The sequence below is a fragment of the Equus caballus genome, chromosome 1, assembly GCF_041296265.1.
Source record: "Equus caballus isolate H_3958 breed thoroughbred chromosome 1, TB-T2T, whole genome shotgun sequence".
Lineage (NCBI taxonomy): Eukaryota > Metazoa > Chordata > Mammalia > Perissodactyla > Equidae > Equus > Equus caballus.
The window spans coordinates 115,735,048-115,752,777 of NC_091684.1; the positions used below are offsets into that span (position 1 = coordinate 115,735,048).

The window sequence follows — 17,730 nt, forward strand, 5'->3', positions numbered from 1 at the left end:
AGTCCCACCCTCCTGGGGTGTGGTGGGGACTGCAGGGGTTGGTTCTGTTAGAACAGTGCCGGGCTGGGTAAGCGTTTCATCCTCGCTGCTGCAGTTGTGTTTACAACTATTACAGCCTCACAATCAGGAGACTCCACCCCCTGGGGGTCTCTGGAAGGGGCGCCCCTACTCCCCAGCACTCACAGAGCCTCGCACACAGTGGGGTCTCCGAAGTTCCCAGGCGCTACAGCTGTCCTGCGCTCCGTCCGACCTTGAGTTGCCCCTAAACCGGGTCCCAGCCTGCTGCGCACAGCCCACATGCCCGCTCGTTCGCGCCCAGCCCCGATGTCCTCAAACGCAGCAGATTGTTATTCCTCCATCTGAGCCTTCTGCAGGTCCCTTGCCAATCTGTGGTGTTTTTCCTTTTACTCCCTGTCGCGGTTGAATTGATGCACAGACACACAAAAGAATGAGAGGGATGCAATCAGATTAGAGGCTTCCCCGGAGAAGAAAATAGCCTGTCGCCACTTTTACAAGCGCTCCTCCCACGACTGATATTAGGGCCTGTGACCACAGCTCTGCCACCCCCAGGGGCCAGGGCTTGGGGTGGGGGGAGACATGCAGCGCGTGGGGAGGGAGCTTATAAAGTCCTAAGGGGCTTTCCCGCTACAATCCCCCAGTCAGCGTTCCCTCTGGCCAAAGCCTCCTGGCTGCATATCATTTCCTGGACATCTTAGTGAAATAGGCCTCGGCTCACAATGGCACGTTGTTATTTCACTTCAGGCACTCTGGTGGGACCCAGGGAAGCCGGGTGGCGGCGCGGCGCGCCCCGCGGAGTCCGCAGGAAAGTGCAACAGCGCCATCTAGTGGCCATGCGGGGCAGCTGCGGGGATCCGCGCGCTTTAGCCGAGATCTTCCATCCTAGGGAAAACGTGGTCCCGTGGTCACGGCACAGTGACACCGTCTCTCAAGCTTCTTAGATAACACAAATGGCTAGGCTGTCACATCATTAAGAGAAGTAAAGGTCAAGACGTGTACAGGGGTTTGACCTATTCTGCTTGGGTGTTGATGAAGGACCTAAAGGAGACGCTGAAGCGGGATTCCCGGGACACCCGGGCTCGTGGAGCCCCGGTGCGAGGCCCCTCGGGTCTCAGGGCCTGCCTGCCTGGGAGAGAGCCGGCTGGCCTGGGGCGCCTGTCTGCCGGGCTTGCAGTTAGCAAAGCTGTCGTGGAAAGGCCTCCTCCAAAGTAAGGAAAAGTCTTCGTTCTTTTGGGGAGAGACCTCCAACAGAGCACAGGTTCTCAGACCTGAGTGTGCATCCACGTCACCTGGGAGCCTTGTTAAATCAAGGATTCCTGGGCCACACCCCGAGTCTCTGATTCCCTAGGGGTGGGATGGGGCCTGAGAATCTGCATTTCTAACATTATTTCGGTGACCTTGATGTTGCTGGTCTGAGGTCCCACTCTGAGACCCATTGCTTAAGTCTAACATGTATTTAGGCTGGATTGCTTCGTCGTAACATTTGGAAAAGTAGTCTACACTTATCTTGCTCCAGTTACACTGGCAGAGTCCCAGGGCTTCAGACTGGCAACTCTTTGAGGAAAAGCCAGGGAGGAGCTGGGGTATATGGGAGAGAAGATAAGAGCGAGCTGAACACCAGAGCTGTCTTTCCCATCCCCATGCTCTTGCAGGCCAGGATGCACTGGGAGACAAAGCCAGAAGGACCCTTGGTCTCAACCGCAGCATCCAGCCGGTCAGTGAGGTCAGGATACCCAACATCCACATCCACGGAGGGACAGCTGTAGGTCACTCCACAAAATCAACGGCCCTGAGTTTTGCACAACTTTTACAGAAAGACTTGTAGTGGGGGCATTTCGTGCTAGAGATTTCTTAACACACATGGGGAGCTTCTGCCTGGTACAACCAATGTGTTCCATTCCATTTTCTCAGCCTGCAGTCTTGAGCACGTGGGGCTTTGCCTGACACCCAGACCAATAAGCCAGCGTATGGATTCAGCCAATCAGAAGGGAACAATGCTCTTGGTATTAGCCTATCACATTCTGGCCAATCAGACCACTAGTGTATTCAGCCAATCAGAAGTGAGCAGTGCTCTTAGTATTAGCCTATCACATTCTGGCCAATCAGACCACTAGTGTATTCAGCCAATCAGAAGTGAGCATTGCTCTAAGACACTCCCCCCATCACACTCAAGCCAATCAGACCACAAATGCATTCAGTCAATTAGAAGGGATGAATGGTCTGAGCCCCCACCCATCAGAACACAGCATTGCTTATACGTGTTCTAAGTCAAAAACTGGGTCTCAGTTGATGTTGCTCTTAATTGCATCATAGAGAAATTGAAAAGGTGATTTGCTTGTAAGTAGGAACTCACTGTTCATTATAAATGTATGCCCATGGCAAAACCATATACAAGCAGGAGAAAAGATCACCCTTAGAGTTGGCTCACCCGTTAGCACAACAGGCACTCTGCCTAGGGCCCAAGGAAATGTTTTAATTTATCTCAAAATAAGAAAAAAATGAATACAATCTGTCCTGGGTTATATTCATCTTTATGCTAACACAGTAGCAAAATGGTTGTGTGTGTGTGCGTGTTTTGTGTTTGGGTTTTCTATGGAGGAAGGGGTCCACAAAGGCAGAAGTGTTGGGGCCCATGACAGTCTCGCCTTAAGCACCTGGGTGGAATTAGATCGTCCTGAAGGCCGGTACCGCTCTAACCATCCGATGTTCCATGTCACCTTTCTCTTTTCCTTCCATTATTACAAAAGACAGTAAACTGGAGAAAAGAATGTATCAGTCTAGACTCTTGATTTCAAGTAACAAAAAAAAACAACTCAAACTGGCTTAAGCAAAAGAGGGAGACTTCTAACTCTTGCAACTGAAAACTCCAGAGGTCAGCTTCAGGCACAGCTGGATTCAGGGACTCAATCAAAGGCCCTAGGATCTGGTGTCTCTCCATCTCAGCTCGGATTCCATTTTCCAGCCCTTCTCTGTAGCCACAAGATGGCAGCAGTCTTTCCACACTCCCTTCCCCCGAGCCTCTTTTCAGGCCCCTTAGACTCATCCTGTCTGGACAACTCATGCTCTGCCTGGCTTAGGTCTGGGTCACCCGCCCCAATCACACCACATGGGGTATCTGCGTGGCAGGATGGCCGATGTGGGAAGCCAGATGCACATGCCTTACAGCTGAGTAGCCTCCACATACGCCAGCTTCTGGGACCAACCAACAAGCCCTGAGGACCAGGATCTCATTCCTCCCATTTCTTTTTTTTCTTTACCTTTTTTTTTTTTTTTTTTGGGGGAAGATTAGCCCTGAGCTAATATATGCTGCCAATCCTCTTCTTTTTTTGCTGAGGAAGATTGGCCCTGAGCTAACATCCATGCCCATCTTCCTCTACTTTATATGTGGGATGCCTGCCACAGAACGGCTTGATAGGCAGCACGTATGTCCGCACCCAGGATCCGAACTGGCGAACCCTGGCCTGCCATAGCAGAGAGTGCAAATTTAACCATGGTGCCATGGGGCCGGTGCCTCATTCCTCCCATTTCACAGATGACGAGACTGAGGCCCACATAGGTTAGACTTCTCACCCAAGATCACCTGCCTGGAAAGCAGCAAAGCCAGAACACAAAGCCAAATCCCCAGCCCCAGGTGTGTGTTTTCCACCTTACTGCTGCCTCCTTGTGTGATAAGATTTCCCCCTGACTGTTGGTACAATCTTCTCTCTTACCAAACCAAGAATACTCCCATCACAAATTAAACTGGGTCAATTATGTTTCCTAGCTTTAAGGACAGAGGGTACAAACCCCTCAAGGGAACAATCTAGAGTCTCCATGGTATGGCCATGTAGCCATGAGGACATTTTCTCGCCTGGGAGATTACCATGGACCATATGCTGATCATCCTGTAGAAATAGAAGCCAGAGGCTGGGTCACCAATAGGGTCCCAAACAGTCCCCACGTCACTCTCATCCCCAAAGCTCCAAGATTTCCCACCCTGTGGATGGGGAAGCCCTTGTGGGAGCGCATGGTCAGGATGATGTATAGAGGCTAAATTCATCTTTCTCGCACAAAAACAGTGTGTCTGCCAGGAAGCAGGTCATGGTCTGTGCCCTTTATTCTTGCAAATGACGTCTCTGCTCCGGGTTTCTGAGCATTGTTCCCTGGCTGAGCATCAGTCCCGCCAACTCCACGCCTCCCCCCCATGACAGTGGGAGAGAGCGCTTCTTACCCTCGGCTAAGGAAGAGAGCTCAGAGCAGGGCAGGGGCAAGGACAGAGAGATGCTAAAGGGGGTAGGAGGACAGGCTCTTCGAAGCCAAAGTTTGTGCCAAGGAAACAGAATTCCGAAGAAGGCTGGTCCTGTGAGGAAGGATTTGAGAGAGATCAGAAATCCTCCCCAACCAAAATTATTTCCCCTCCCTTCACTCGTTGGTTTTATTCCTTTGGATAAGATCTCTACATTTTGCAACTTCTTCTTTATAACAGCTAAAAACAGGAAGCAGCCTAAATATCCAAGAGGAGGGAAGTGGTTGTATAAATTACGGTACAGCGATTTGATGAGATCTTAGGCAGACTTAAGTATGACGGTTAAAACACTGGGGTAAAATAACTCAGTAATGCTCACATTTAGAAAAAAAACGCTGGAAGGAAATTGCATGTACAACATGATTACTACTATGGCCTTACTTTTTAAGCAAAAGGTCTAAAAGTATATACACCAAAATACAGCAGTGTCCATCTGGAGCAGTGTGTAGAAATGTAGCAAGTCATGACTCCACTGAAGGCAAGTTTGCCTGTGCCCAATCAAGCCTCAGAGCCGCTGGGATGCCCAGATCTGCCCGACAAGCCCACAGAGCTGTCACCTCGAGCTCAGGCTTCCTAACGGGGTGTGTGCCCACCCCTCCTCGCCCCAGGGCTTCTCCATGAGAGACACCACCAGATGGAACAGTGTCCAAGTTCTCCTAAGGGTTCTTCCCATCTCTGCAGGCTTTCAACTGATATTCACGATGGGGGGCCAACTGCATCAGTGCTGTGGGGGTGTGAGCCCTGACTGGGAATTCAGGGGGCCGACGATCCAGGATGAACTCCACAGGTGGACCTTAGCTTCTGGGCCACTCCTTTAGAATCATAACAGAGAGTCCAAGGTGGCTGAACAATGCCACCAGCCAGTGACACAGATCTCGTCAGCCATGCACAAATCTCCTTCCTCTCTCTCCTCTCTCCCTCTTTCCCTCTCTCCCTCTTCCTGTCTCTCTCAATCTCTCCACCTACCTCTCTCCTCCTCTCTATCCTTCTCCCCCCTTCTGTCTCCCGCTCCCCGCCTCCCCAACCCCTCAGCGGCACCTTGCCCTCCTCAGAAACCCCTCCTGCATTCACCTCACTGGCTGTGTGGTATCTGGTCCTGGAAGCCATGAGCCATGGGAGGATGGTTCTCTCCTCATCTTTTCTCCGCCTCTAGGGCACGCTCTGTGCTCATTCTCCCACAGGAGTTCCTTTACCAGCGCTTTTTAACGTCATGTGTTAACACGCTGATTGTGAAGACCAGGGCCCCTGTCTCCATTACTATTATTGCTTCTTGCAGGGGTTGCTACTTGCACTGGCCAGAAAGTTCCAGGAGGGCAGGGGCCACAGCTGCCACTCACACAAGTCCCAGCCCTGGGCACAGCGCCTGGCCCGTGGAAAGGATGAACGCACGAACTGGTTTCATACCAGTAATAAGAAGCTCGATACGCGAGAGCACGCTGTCTTCACATGGACCACTGTGGCTGGGAGGTCCTTGGGCACCTTTGTTAGCAGGCCCAGCTTGGCTTAATGAAGGGGAAGGCCCCGTGGGCCAGAGGGTGTCCCCCATGCTTCCCACCTGACCTGGGGACCAGGGCTGGCTCCCCACCTCCCCCACGTCTCAGTTCACCCTCCAGCGGGGAGGCTGGCCAGGCTCAGCTGCTCTACTCGCTGTTCCGCCTTCTTTGGTCCCTCTCTCTCCTCTTCCCACCAAAGGTCCACGAGGAACTGGGCATCTCTGGATACTAGGCATTTACCTTAAGCCTCCCAATGAATCCTGCAAGGGGGACATTCTTTCCATTTTATAAATGAGCAAAACTGGCCCCAAAATATTTTAGATGCTGCTGCTGAGAAGCCCAAGTAGCATATCAGAAAAACTAAATGAAAATGGGGCCAAAGTGATGACACAGAAGAGAAGGGAGTCCAAATCACAGTTGGATGGTGACCCGTCTCCAGGTTAGTGCCCAGGCCCCAGGGTTTCCTGAACCCCACCCCCATGGGAGGAGGCCAAAGGGCTAGAGAGCGAGAGGGAGGGAGGGGGCAGGGGGCTGGACAGAGGAGTGCCAAGGGGCCCTGGATGTGCATTCTCCCCAGTGAGCCTGGCTCCTAGGTCACTCAAGGCAACCCCCCCCAGGGGCCCAGGCTTGGGCCCCTCACAGTGGTGCACAGAAGGAAGGAAACGTGTTGAATAAAAACAATAAAATGCCATCAAATGCTAAAAATGAGTTGGTTGAAAGAGTCCTGCTCTGGGAGGTGTCTCTAAAGAGAAAGAGCTGGATCAGGACCTTGAAGAGCTACCTGCAGCCCGTGTTCCCTGAGGCATCACTCACCACAGCCGAGACATCTTGGGAAAGAACCAAAGAGCCCACCAATGGAGGAACGGATAAAGAATGTGGTCTATACACACGATGGAATATTATTCAGCCTTGAAAAAGAAGGAACTCTTTCCATTTGTGACAACATGGATGAAACTGGAGAAAATTATTGCTGAGTGAAATAAGCCAAGCACAGAAAGCTAAATAGTATTTGATTCTACTTACATGAGGGACTTAGTCAAACTCTTAGAAGCAAAGAACTGAATGGTGGTTACCAGGGGTTGGGGCAGGGGAAAATGGGAGGTGTTGTCCACGTTTCAGTTATGTAAGGTAAATGAGTTCTGGAGATCTGCTGTGCAGCATAGTGCCTACAGTGAGCAATACTGCATTCTGCACTTAAAACTTTATGAAGAGGGTAGATTTCAAGCCAAGTGCTCTTACACCAATAAAAAGGGACACAGGAAACTTTCGGAGGTGATGGTTATGTCTATTACCTTGACATTGTGGTGATGGGTTCATGGGTGTGTACATATGTCCAAACTCATCGAATTGTACACATCAAATATGGGCGGTTTATTGTATATCGATTATACCTCAATAAAGCTGTTTTTAAAAAAGAGAGAGGACCAAATGGAACGTTCTACCCATTTCTCTGCATTCCAGTGTGGATGTGGGCTGCACACATGGGTGGAAAGAAACCAGTAAAGAGCAATTCCCCTCGCCGGCAGCGCACCTGTCGCCGATGGGTGTAGCGTTCACGTCCTTCTCACTCCTTCCCTTTCCCCACAGCATCGCCAAAGCCCTCGCTCTGTGAAGGGTCGGGGGGAGGGGGGGACACGCAAGTGTCAAGGCCCCCTACTTCTTTTTTTTTAAAGATTGGCACCTGAGCTCACAACTGTTGCCAATCTTTTTTTTTCTTTCTGCTTTTTCTCCCCAAATCCCCCCGGTATATAGGTGTATATTTTAGTTGTGGGTCCTTCTAGTAGTAGTACGTGGGACGCCGCCTCAACATGGCCTGATGAGTCATTCCATGTCCACGCCCAGCATCCGAACCAGAGAAACCCTGCACCACTGTAGCAGAGCACGCGAACTTAACCACTGGGTCACAGAGCCTGCCCCAAGGCCCCCTACTTTTAACCAGCGGCCAAGGGAGGCAAGGTGCATTTTAGTGGGTTGGTAGCTCCGTGTCTTTATTTTTTATTGGCAAGCCTACGGAGTTAACAGAGAAATCAGGGAAATTTGGGATCTGTCTGCATTCCTGGACGCACAGTGAAAGCTAAACATTTTTTCCTTAAAAAAAAAAAACGAGAGAGGGATCGAACCAGTGGCACAGCGGTTAAGTTCTCATTTCCACTTCAGTGGCCCGGGGTTTGCCGGTTCGGATCCCGGGTGCAGACCTACGCACTGCTTGTCAAGCCATGCTGTGGTAGGCGCCCCACATACAAAGTAGAGGAAGATGGGCGCAGATCTTAGCTCAGGGCCAGTCCTCCTCAGCAAAAAAAGGAAGATTGGCAGCAGATGTTAGCTTAGGGCTAATCTTCCTTAAAGAAAAAAAAAAAGATTTTGAGCCTTTCTTAAGAATAAGTCTCAACTGTATTGTTGGTCTTCTCACATCACTGAAATTCAGGGGCTGGGGTGGCGAACCAGTTCCTTATTGAAACATTAACAGAGGAAGGCATGAGCGGTCTATACAGCTGTTTCACTTGCAAAGCGCAGAGTTTCCAGCTGCAATGAAAGATGCCCACCGACCCGGCCTCCTCGGTTTCTGCAGGAAGGCAGGCAAGTGTTCACGGCCCGACACCTACTTAGGGCCGCGGTCCTGGCCGGAGCCCGCTTTGGTTTGTGCAAGGCTGCCATCGTGTGGCCGCCAAGGGTATTTCCCTTGGAAAACTGCCCAGGAGAGAGGTGTCCATCCAGGCTGTCTCCAAGTCTATTCTAAGATGGCCGTTTTCTGCCACCAGCCAGAACGGGGGTCAAGATACAGATTAAGAGAAGAATCAAGTTCCAACGTGGCCATCCAGATCTGAGTCTTCAGGGCATCTCCTGGGCCCTCGCATGGCCCTCAACTACAGGCACGCAGTGATTTCTCCTCTAAACGAGGAAGAACCTTCTTACCAGTCAGGCCAGTTGGAAGGTCCGAGACGTGAAGCGTCCCCAAGCACCAGCCCGGTCTCCATTGGGTCATCTTGCAGGTCCTGCCCCAGCCTCAGAGTTGGACACAGCCCTGGGAGTTCCTGGAACCCTCTTTGAGTAGGAACCGAGCCGGCACAGAACAACTGCCCAACAGATGGCAGCTTTAAGTCTTTCATTGCTGTCTCCTCGAGGCCTGAGCTCTCAGCAGACTCTGAAGCCATAAATGACCAAGGTCGACATTGACAGAAGCTGCAGACATCTAGGCCTTCAGCGCTAAAGGCACCTGTCAGACTGAGGAAGGTTTCTCAGCCTTGGCATAACATTGCAGGCCGGATAATTCTCGGGGCCGTGGGGGCTGTCCTGACAGCGCAGAGGTTCAGCTGCATTCCTGGCCTCTACCCACCAGATCCAAGAGCGCCCCTCCCTCAATTGTGACAACCAAAAATATCTCCAGACGTGGCCAAACATCCCCGGGGGTGCAGGTCAGCCCACTTAAGAACCACTGTCTAGGGACAGACTAGTTTCCTATTGTCATTTTTAACAAATTGCCACACCTTTAGTGGCTGAGAACTGCATGGATTCATTATCACACAGTTCTGGAGGTCAGAGGTCCAAAAGGTCACACTGGGCTAAAATCAAGGTGTCGGCAGGGCTGTGTCCTTCTCCAGGCCCCAGGGGGACATCTATTTCCTTGCTTTTTCCAGGTTCTAGAAGCTGTGTGCATTCCTTGGCTCACTGCCCTTTCCTCCAAATTGAAAACCTGCAGTGCTTGGTGGGGTCTCTCTCACACTGCATCCCTCTGACAGTTCTCTTTCGGAGTCGAATCTCCCTCTGTCTGCCTCATTTAAGGACCCATGTGATGACACTGGACCCACCGGGATAATCCAGGGTAATCTCCCCATTTCAAGATCCCTAGCCACATCTGCAAAGCCCCTTTCACCACCTAAGGCAATCTGGTCACAGGTGCTGGGGAGTCCAACGTGGACATCTTTGCAGTGGGGGGGAGCATTATTCAGCCTGCCACAAGGCAGCCCAAACGTAATTGGCTCCAGCTGGCCTGAGAGTGCAAGTGAGTAACACAGCCAGTGAATGGCAGGGACACACCCTCCCTGAAATGGACAGCAGTGTCTGGGTCCTAAAACCCTGTGTGGCCCAAACAAATATCTGCAAACTGATTTGCACCATCAAACTGCCAGTTCACAGACCCTGACTCAGCCACTTCATTTCACCACGAGGACCCTTGGCTGCCCCGAAGGGAAGTGGCCACCCCAGGACCCACTGGAGTGAGGGGCCAGGGTGGAACCAGGCCCACGCTCTTCCCAATTCTGAGACACAATTCCTGGTTACTCACCCAGCCCCAAGGAAAACATTTCTAACAGTGGGATTTTAAGCTGTGCTTCAGGCCTGTGAGAAATGGTGGGTTCCACCTCTGTCCACAGCCCACACCCCACAGGAGGCTTGAAGCCTGTGAGAATCAGCCACGGATCCTGCCCTGCCTGAGGGACTTGACCTGAGAACAGCGCTGGGGCTGTAACTCTGCCGGGGGGGGTGGCCAAAAGGAGCGCTCAGGAGTCTATCCCCGACCTGGACGGGGAGACCTGAGTTTGGCTCTGTGCTAAGTGTGAGGATATAGGGCACCCGTGAAGGAAACCAAAAAGAAATGTTCGATCGCTGGCTTTGAACACTAGAAAGCCAGGCTCCTTTGGACAGGGATGGGAGTGGGTGAGAGAAACTCCCAAATAGATTTGGGCGCCCCAGAGTAGACGCAAGGTGTGCCCCACCCCAGCCTGGAGTTCCCAGAGAGGGAAAGGTCCCAAAGAGCAGCCCGAGCCCCAGATGACAGGAGAGGGCCAGCCCCGCACACATCCCCCATGGGAAGCACATGATTTCCCATGTGACCAGGAGCACGAGGACATAGGTTGAGAGAAAGAACTTGCAGGCGCCAGCAACGCCTCCTGTCTGGGACCAGCAGAAGCACCAGCAGATGCCAGTGGGGTCACATGGCAGGAGTCCAGGTGTGGAAGGTGACCAGCACAGTCCTCATTGCCCACATGGTCGGGTACCTGGGAGCAGAGGCCCCGACAAGACAATCACACATATGAGCTGGTGCCCGTGGGGGCAGGACAGACTCAGGCCAACAGCAGCTGTCCCCTCCTCACCAAGGACCCTGCCCTGCGCAAGCCCCAGAGCTAAGAATTGACCCCAGGAAGAAAGAGGCACAAAGGAAAATCCTATTTAGAGTGAGGTTAGATTGCAAGGTATCTGGAATTGACTAGATTACATTTTCTGCCATAAGCCAGAACAAGTGCTTAAAATATAGGTGAAGATCAGATCAGTTATTTAATTGCGTGCCTGAATGTGAACTGTGCAAAGTCACAACTAAGTACAATACCCGATGTGTATAGCACATCTACGGATGGAAGAGTGCTGTCTGGGGCATCCTTCCCTGAGCCGCACAGGGAACTGCCCGGTGCACACATCATTCCCATGGACAGGCAAGGTCTACGCAGTCTGGGCTGGGCAGTGACCAGCCCAGGATTACCCATCACAAAGTGCTGGGCCAAATCTTTGGACTCAAAACACTATGCGTCCAAACTGGCTCCAAAGGAGAGATGGTGGAATGGAGCCCTCTCCCAGGGCTGCCTCCTGATCTGTCATCAAGGGCTGATGGGTTCTGCATGTCACATGTACCCAGGACCCTCTGAAGGCCGGGGCTGGGGAAGCCGGCATGGGAACTCCACCCCCAGGGGTCAGCTCAGACATAATCCAGGTCCTGCAGGGGTGGGGATGTGGCTCTGAGAGTCAGCCTGGCCTCCTCACAGAGCAAGACACCAACATCGAAGCTGCCAGAGCTCCAGAAATGACCTGTCCAGCCAGCTCTGGTCCACAGCAAAAGTGAGTGGGATAAAAATCAGCACGTACACTGTTGAAATCTGTTTTCTTCTTCTCAAATTATGTCTGAAGCATTCAGGAAGGGAGCAGCATAGGATTTTTTTAAGAAAATGGCCAGAAATCTCTGACAAGGGGAGAGAGATCAAGGCAGAAGTCTGAGTTTGGCTTTCTGACATTCAAAGCCCGTGGTCCAGCTCCAGCCCCTAGGGCCACAGCCGTCAGCAGCCCTGGGAATGACGCCCACCAGGGAGCAGGAGAGAGCTTGACGTCTCCCCACAGGGTCACGTTTACATGTATTCCTCACAGTATTTCTTTATGTAGCATATGTGGATTTAATTTATATGGATTTTCATAAAATTACTTTGCAAATATAATACACATATTTGGTTATATATATATTAGATCACGAGGACTTCACCTGCTCCTGTTGGTCACATGAGAATCCAGCAAACATCTCCCAAAATCAAAGCACCGCAGCCGCAAGCAAAGAGCCGAGAAGAAATGATAGTCAACCGTGCGCATTGCCCCAACTCACACGGCACCAGGAAGATCCCACCTTCATCCACCCTGAGGACACACCCTCCTGATCCCACAGAATCTGAACAGAATCCAAGCACCCAAGGACCAAAGGAGCCAGATGCTCAGTGTCCATCCACAGGCTGCCCCCCGGGGAGTGGGTGCCACAAGTCGTGGGCCATCAAGGCTGTGAAAGTGCATGAGCTCTGCAGTCATCTGCACATGTCAGGGTCCCTGTTGGAGCAGGTAGCTTCTAGTACCTAAAGATGACTTTCGTTTGGTGGGAAGGAGGGCTCAATAAGATAAGCCAATGTCATTAAACAGAGTCCACATGCATTAAAACAAGTCCACGGAAGCATTTCAGTTGCCGTGGCCATTTGTGGGATTTTTCTGACAGGATTAATCTACTCTTTCTGATTACGTCTCATTTGTTGCTGAAAATGACAGAAAGTCAAGCTCCCTGGATGTTCTGTTGGGGACCGGGTTGCAGGCCTCCCGTGACTATGTCACTGTGGCTCCAGGTGTTTTTGCCTTGCTTGGCCATGGTGATACTTTGCGCCCTATGTGAAAGAGCCGAGGGGGAGGCAGGAGAGGAAGGGGGCCAAGGAATTTCAAGGCTTCTCAACATGGAAACTTGGACACCTAACTTCAAAACATCCAGATGTTGACCATCTTTGCCTAGACAGAGAACAAAATCGAAATCAGAGATTTTACATTGCTTCTCGCAGGAAATGGGGATCTTAGAAATTGTCTCAGAATTTGCTGGCCCTATAATTTTTGCAAGTAGCCAACCAGTTGGATTCATTCCTTCCTCAGCCCGAACGGCTTGTTCTCAGACTTCCCGGAACAAAATGCCCGATGCTGAAAACCCTTTCTTTCCCTGAAAGAAAATCTGTTCGAGGGCCCCATGCATAGCAGTGAATGTCCACCACCGCCGCCAGACTCTGAATCCACAAGGCAAGCTTGCGCGGGTCCATGAATCTCCAACGTCCTCCGCGGGCCTCAGCCCATTCACGAGTGCAGGGGGAGCAGTCCGCAGGCAACACGCCTCTCCTGGGGTCTGGGCCTGGGGTCCACACACAGCTTTCTTCCAAGTAATGACTGCTCTGTGGATTTGTCTATATTCGCCATAGAGTGAAATAACTTTCTCCCCAATAACTCCCTTTAGATGGGAATGAAAGGATATGCACTTATAAAACACAATCATTACTACTGTAACACCAAACGCACAAGCAACCAAAGCAAAATAGATGAACTGGACTTCATCAAAATTCATAATGTTGCACTTCAAATGGCACCATCAAGAAAGTGAAAAGACAACCTATATAATGAGAGAAAATATTTGCAAACGATACGTGATAAGACTTGTATCCAGAATCTATAAAGAACGACTACAATTCAATAATAAAAAGATACCCCAATTAAAAAATGGATAAAGAATCTGAATAGATACTTCTCCAAAGACATAAAAAGGGCCAAAAAGCACATGAAAAGATGCTCCACGTCATTAGTCTTCAGGGAAACACACATCAGAATCACAATGAGACACCAGTCCACGCTCACTAGGATGGTGGCTATAATCAAAGAGATAGATAGCAGTAAGTGTTGGCTGGGATGGAGAGAAATTGGAACAGTCACACATTGCTGGTGGGAATGTAAAATGATGTAGGCACTTGGGAAAATAATTTGGCAGTTCCTCAAAATGTTAAATATAGAGTTACCACACGACCCAGAAATTCTGCTCCTGGGTAAATACCTAAAGAACTGAAGCTATAGGTCCGCCCAAAAACTTGTTCATGAATGTTCATAGCAGCCTTATTGATAACAGCCAAAAACTGAAATCAATTCAGAAGTCCACCAGTTGGTAAATGGAGAGACAAAATGTGGTCTCTCCACACCATGGAATGTTATTCAACTATAAAAAGGAATGAAGCACTGACACCTGCTACAACATGATGCAGCTTGAAGACATTAAGTGAAAAAAACTGGATGCAAAGGGCCACATATCGTACGATTCCACCAGTATGACATGTCCAGAACAGGCAAATTGAGAGAGAGAAAGTAGATTTGTGATTGCTTAGGGCCGGGAGGTAGGGAGAAAGGGAGAAGCTGCTAATGGGCATGGGGTTTCTTTTTGAGGTACTGACTGTGGTGGTGGTCGCACAATTCTGCAAATATACTAAAAATCACACGATTATATACTTTAAGTGAATTTCATGGATTATGAATTATATTTCGATAAAGCTGTTAATAAGCAAGAACAGAGAAGAACTGAATAGTAAATTAAACAAAGGTGATTTAATAAAATCAACACAACATATGCACGCACAGACACAGACACACACACAAGCCTTACCAACACTCCCTGTACACGCCCTGTGGAAAGGAACACTACACACAGCCCCAGGCCAGACAGACTGTGCCGCTGCCCGGGGTGTTTCCACGAGCTCAGAGGATTCCCTTCCAGCTGTGTGTGGCTCGTGCACACGGCCTTCAGTGAACTACATCAGCACATCAGTTTTTCTTCCTTGAGAGGACTCTTTTATTGGACAGTAACTTCATCAAGCCCCTGAGACATTTCCATCAGTTCATATTCACATAAACACTACAAAGCACCAATCATTCATCTCAAATGGTACAATGTTCACAGCGCATGTCTACGTCACACGTGAAAGGTTATGTCGGGCACCACACACACACAGAGCACGCTCCCAGCTGCAGACTTGACTGCCCTCTTATGGTCTGTGCCTCCTTCACAGAGAGCCCACATGCACGGGTGCCCTTTAGGATGTCTCCAGATTCTACTTCTATTCAATTAGACTCTTCCCTCTTTAACTGATAGGTGTGAGAAAACAACTCCAGTGGAACATTCCAGAAGAGACCCTTCCAGAGAGAATAGTTAATCCTTGAGTCCTGTAACCGTGCCTATCTCCCCACTGCACCGCACAGAGCTTGTCCCTGAGCAATCACACTGAACAGTTGCTGTACTTAAGGATGGATGGACGGAATGGATGCATGGATGGACGAACAGACAGACAGATGGATGGACAGATGCAGACAAATGGATGAATGGACAGATGGGTGGGTGAGTGGGTGGGTAGACAGGTATATAGATAGATGGGTGAACAGATGGGTGGGTGGACGGAAGGCAAGATGAGGGAGAGATGGAGGGAGAAAGGGAGAGAAGAATGGGGAGATGGATGGATGGATGGATGGATGGGTGGATGGATAGATGGATGGACAGATGGATGGATGAGTGAACAGACAGCAACATGGATGAGTAAATAAGTAACAGGGGTCCCACCACATGCGTCCTTTGCCCAGTGAGGGAAACAGCTGGTGATATCCTGCTGGCACTCAGGACTGCCAGTGGTCTCCTCCCCACTCCCAGATTCCGGGGTAGGTTTACTGTATCCCTAAAAAGCTGAAACTCTGTTCTTCCACCCATCTCTCCAGAGTCTAGCAGCAGAGGACGAGAAAGAAGGTATCACCCCTCACTCCTGAGGTGACCTGTCACCAGTCATTCCCTACACACTTACTGAAGGCCAGCTCCACTCTGGCACTGGGGACGCAGGAGGCAACTAAGCAGACCCAGGGCTGACCCTGGTGGAGGCTCATGGAGTCACAGCTGAGTGCCCAGTGCTCTGAGGCCACATGGGAAGAGGAGGAGGAGGTGGTCAGGAAGGGACATCTGAGCTGAGAGCAGATGCGTGAGTAGGAATCAGCCTGACTGACAAGGGTATGTGTGTGTGAGAGAGAGAGAGAGAGAGATGGCTGAAATCCTGATGCCCCTGCCGTCGGGATGCTGCCAACGTGGCTGAAGCTTTTCTGGAAAAGGAAGGTGTCTCCCCAGAAACCCCTCTGGTGACAGTGTTCCCATGATCACAAGAGGGCTGGCATGGGCAGACTCGCAAACTCTCTCCACAGCGCAGACCGGAGGGGGTGGCCGTTCTCCGAGTTCCGTGTGCTGAAGAAAGAGGTGCATTCGTGGGGTGCCAGCGCAGTCTTTATAAGGCCATCCCGAGTCACAGAAACCACAAGGGGTGTAACGAAGGATCTCCCGAAATCCGAGCTTGGGAAATGATCCTATGCACCCATGCAGCACTGGGCGCTTACAAACAAAGCACCTTCTCGGACTTTCTCTCACCTGAGACCACACAGCAGGCCTGAGGTAGGTGGGGTCTGTGTGGTCACTTTCTCCTCAAAGGATGGCACAGCAAGGACAGAGGCCAGACAAGTGGGAGTGATGGACAGCTCTTAATCCCACATCCCCTGGGGCCCAGGACAGGCCGGTGGACAGGACAGCCTGGGGCCTGGGAATGAGGAATCAGCCACCTATGCTTCTGTCTGCCATGATGCCCCAGCCAGGCCGGCGTCCACTGCTGTCCTCTTGGCCTCCATCCCCTCTGGCTCAGCCCCACAGGCTCTCCCACGCCACCCTGCAGCATCTGTCACTCCACAGTCTTAACCATTCTCTGTCTCTTTCAGTTCTTCTCCGCTGATCCTGTCCTGAAATAGAAAAGAATCAACAGAGCATCCGAGTTACCACCGTGACAGCCCAGCTGGCCCTGCGCCGCGTGCTCAGATTCAGACGTTCCAGCCGGGTTCAAACAGCCCCGCCAGCCAAAGGCCACCACGTTTTGTAGGGACTCAGCTCTGAGCGCCCATCCACTGATGGAACGGAGGGAAGGCCCAGCCCAGGGAGATAGGCAAGGCAGCCAGGAGGCACAGCTTTAAAAGGTGACGTCCTTACACTTGAACACGCAGACTCCCCCAGACACATGCCCATGGGCGTGACACCACGCTGGACACCTCGCGCCTCCTCTACCGGCCTTCCCAGTTTAAAGGGGAGTCAGGGACCAGTGAAGAGGTGAAGCACACGCTCTCTGCCCAGCGGCCTGGAAGGTCATAAATCGGCCCACCTTTCCCTGGACTAGAACTAAGTCAGACACCAGGCAGCTTTTCTGAAACAATCCAGCACTTACTGGGATATTTCATGCCTTTGATGTTGTCTTCTACAGGAGAGCCATCTATTTTCCAAAATCAGCAGTATTCCCCCCGAAGTGCAACTGTAAGTTTTGGAGTTTAAAATCATTATCGACTCTTCAGGGACTCAAGAGCAATGGCCCTTGCATGCCAGAGAGCGGGTGTGAGCACGACTGCCTTGCATGGGCAAGGAAAATACTTCAGGAATCGTGTCGCTTCAAAGTCTTATAAAACACTGAACGACAACAGGCCGCTGAGAGAGATCCAGAACGTTGCCCTGGTTCTATTCTACCATCACACTGGGTTATACAACTCAACACCATATTCCATTTTCTAGCATCTGGACTTGAGGGGCGGGGGAGGCAAGAAAGACAAATTCGTCTGCACATTTGTTCTGCGTGAAAGATGCTGGTCCGTGGCAGAATTTGCAATTTAGATTTTTCAATATTTCCTTAACAATGCAGGGCCGTGGCTGATTCTCATGTGTTCTCTGTTTAGTTTTGGCTTCGGGAAAGCTTGTCTAGCTTAGAGAAGAGGACCATGAACAGTCTAATCACAAACGCCTCTCCTCATACTCTGGCGCCGAGGTTCTGAGCATAAATCGACAGC

General features: G+C 50.9%; 1 protein-coding gene across 10 annotated transcripts in view; it reads right to left on the minus strand.

The window, feature by feature from the left end:
* FAM169B (Protein) overlaps positions 1-17,730 on the minus strand; it is a 210,696-nt gene that overhangs the window by 112,132 nt on the left and 80,834 nt on the right. For 3 of the 10 annotated variants that reach the window (XR_011439013.1, XR_011439025.1, XR_011439014.1), the window contains one exon: positions 184-411. The exons of 4 other annotated variants lie outside the window; for them this stretch is intronic. Coding sequence is in view for 3 of the 6 variants with exons in the window: in XM_070267716.1 (XP_070123817.1) it covers positions 263-411 (149 nt within the window). In the remaining 3 variants the exon portion in view is untranslated. Of the gene's footprint in view, positions 1-144; positions 412-14,412; positions 16,645-17,730 lie in introns of those variants that run through there. 3 more of the 10 variants (XM_070267716.1, XM_070267722.1, XM_070267735.1) reach the window with 3 other exon arrangements.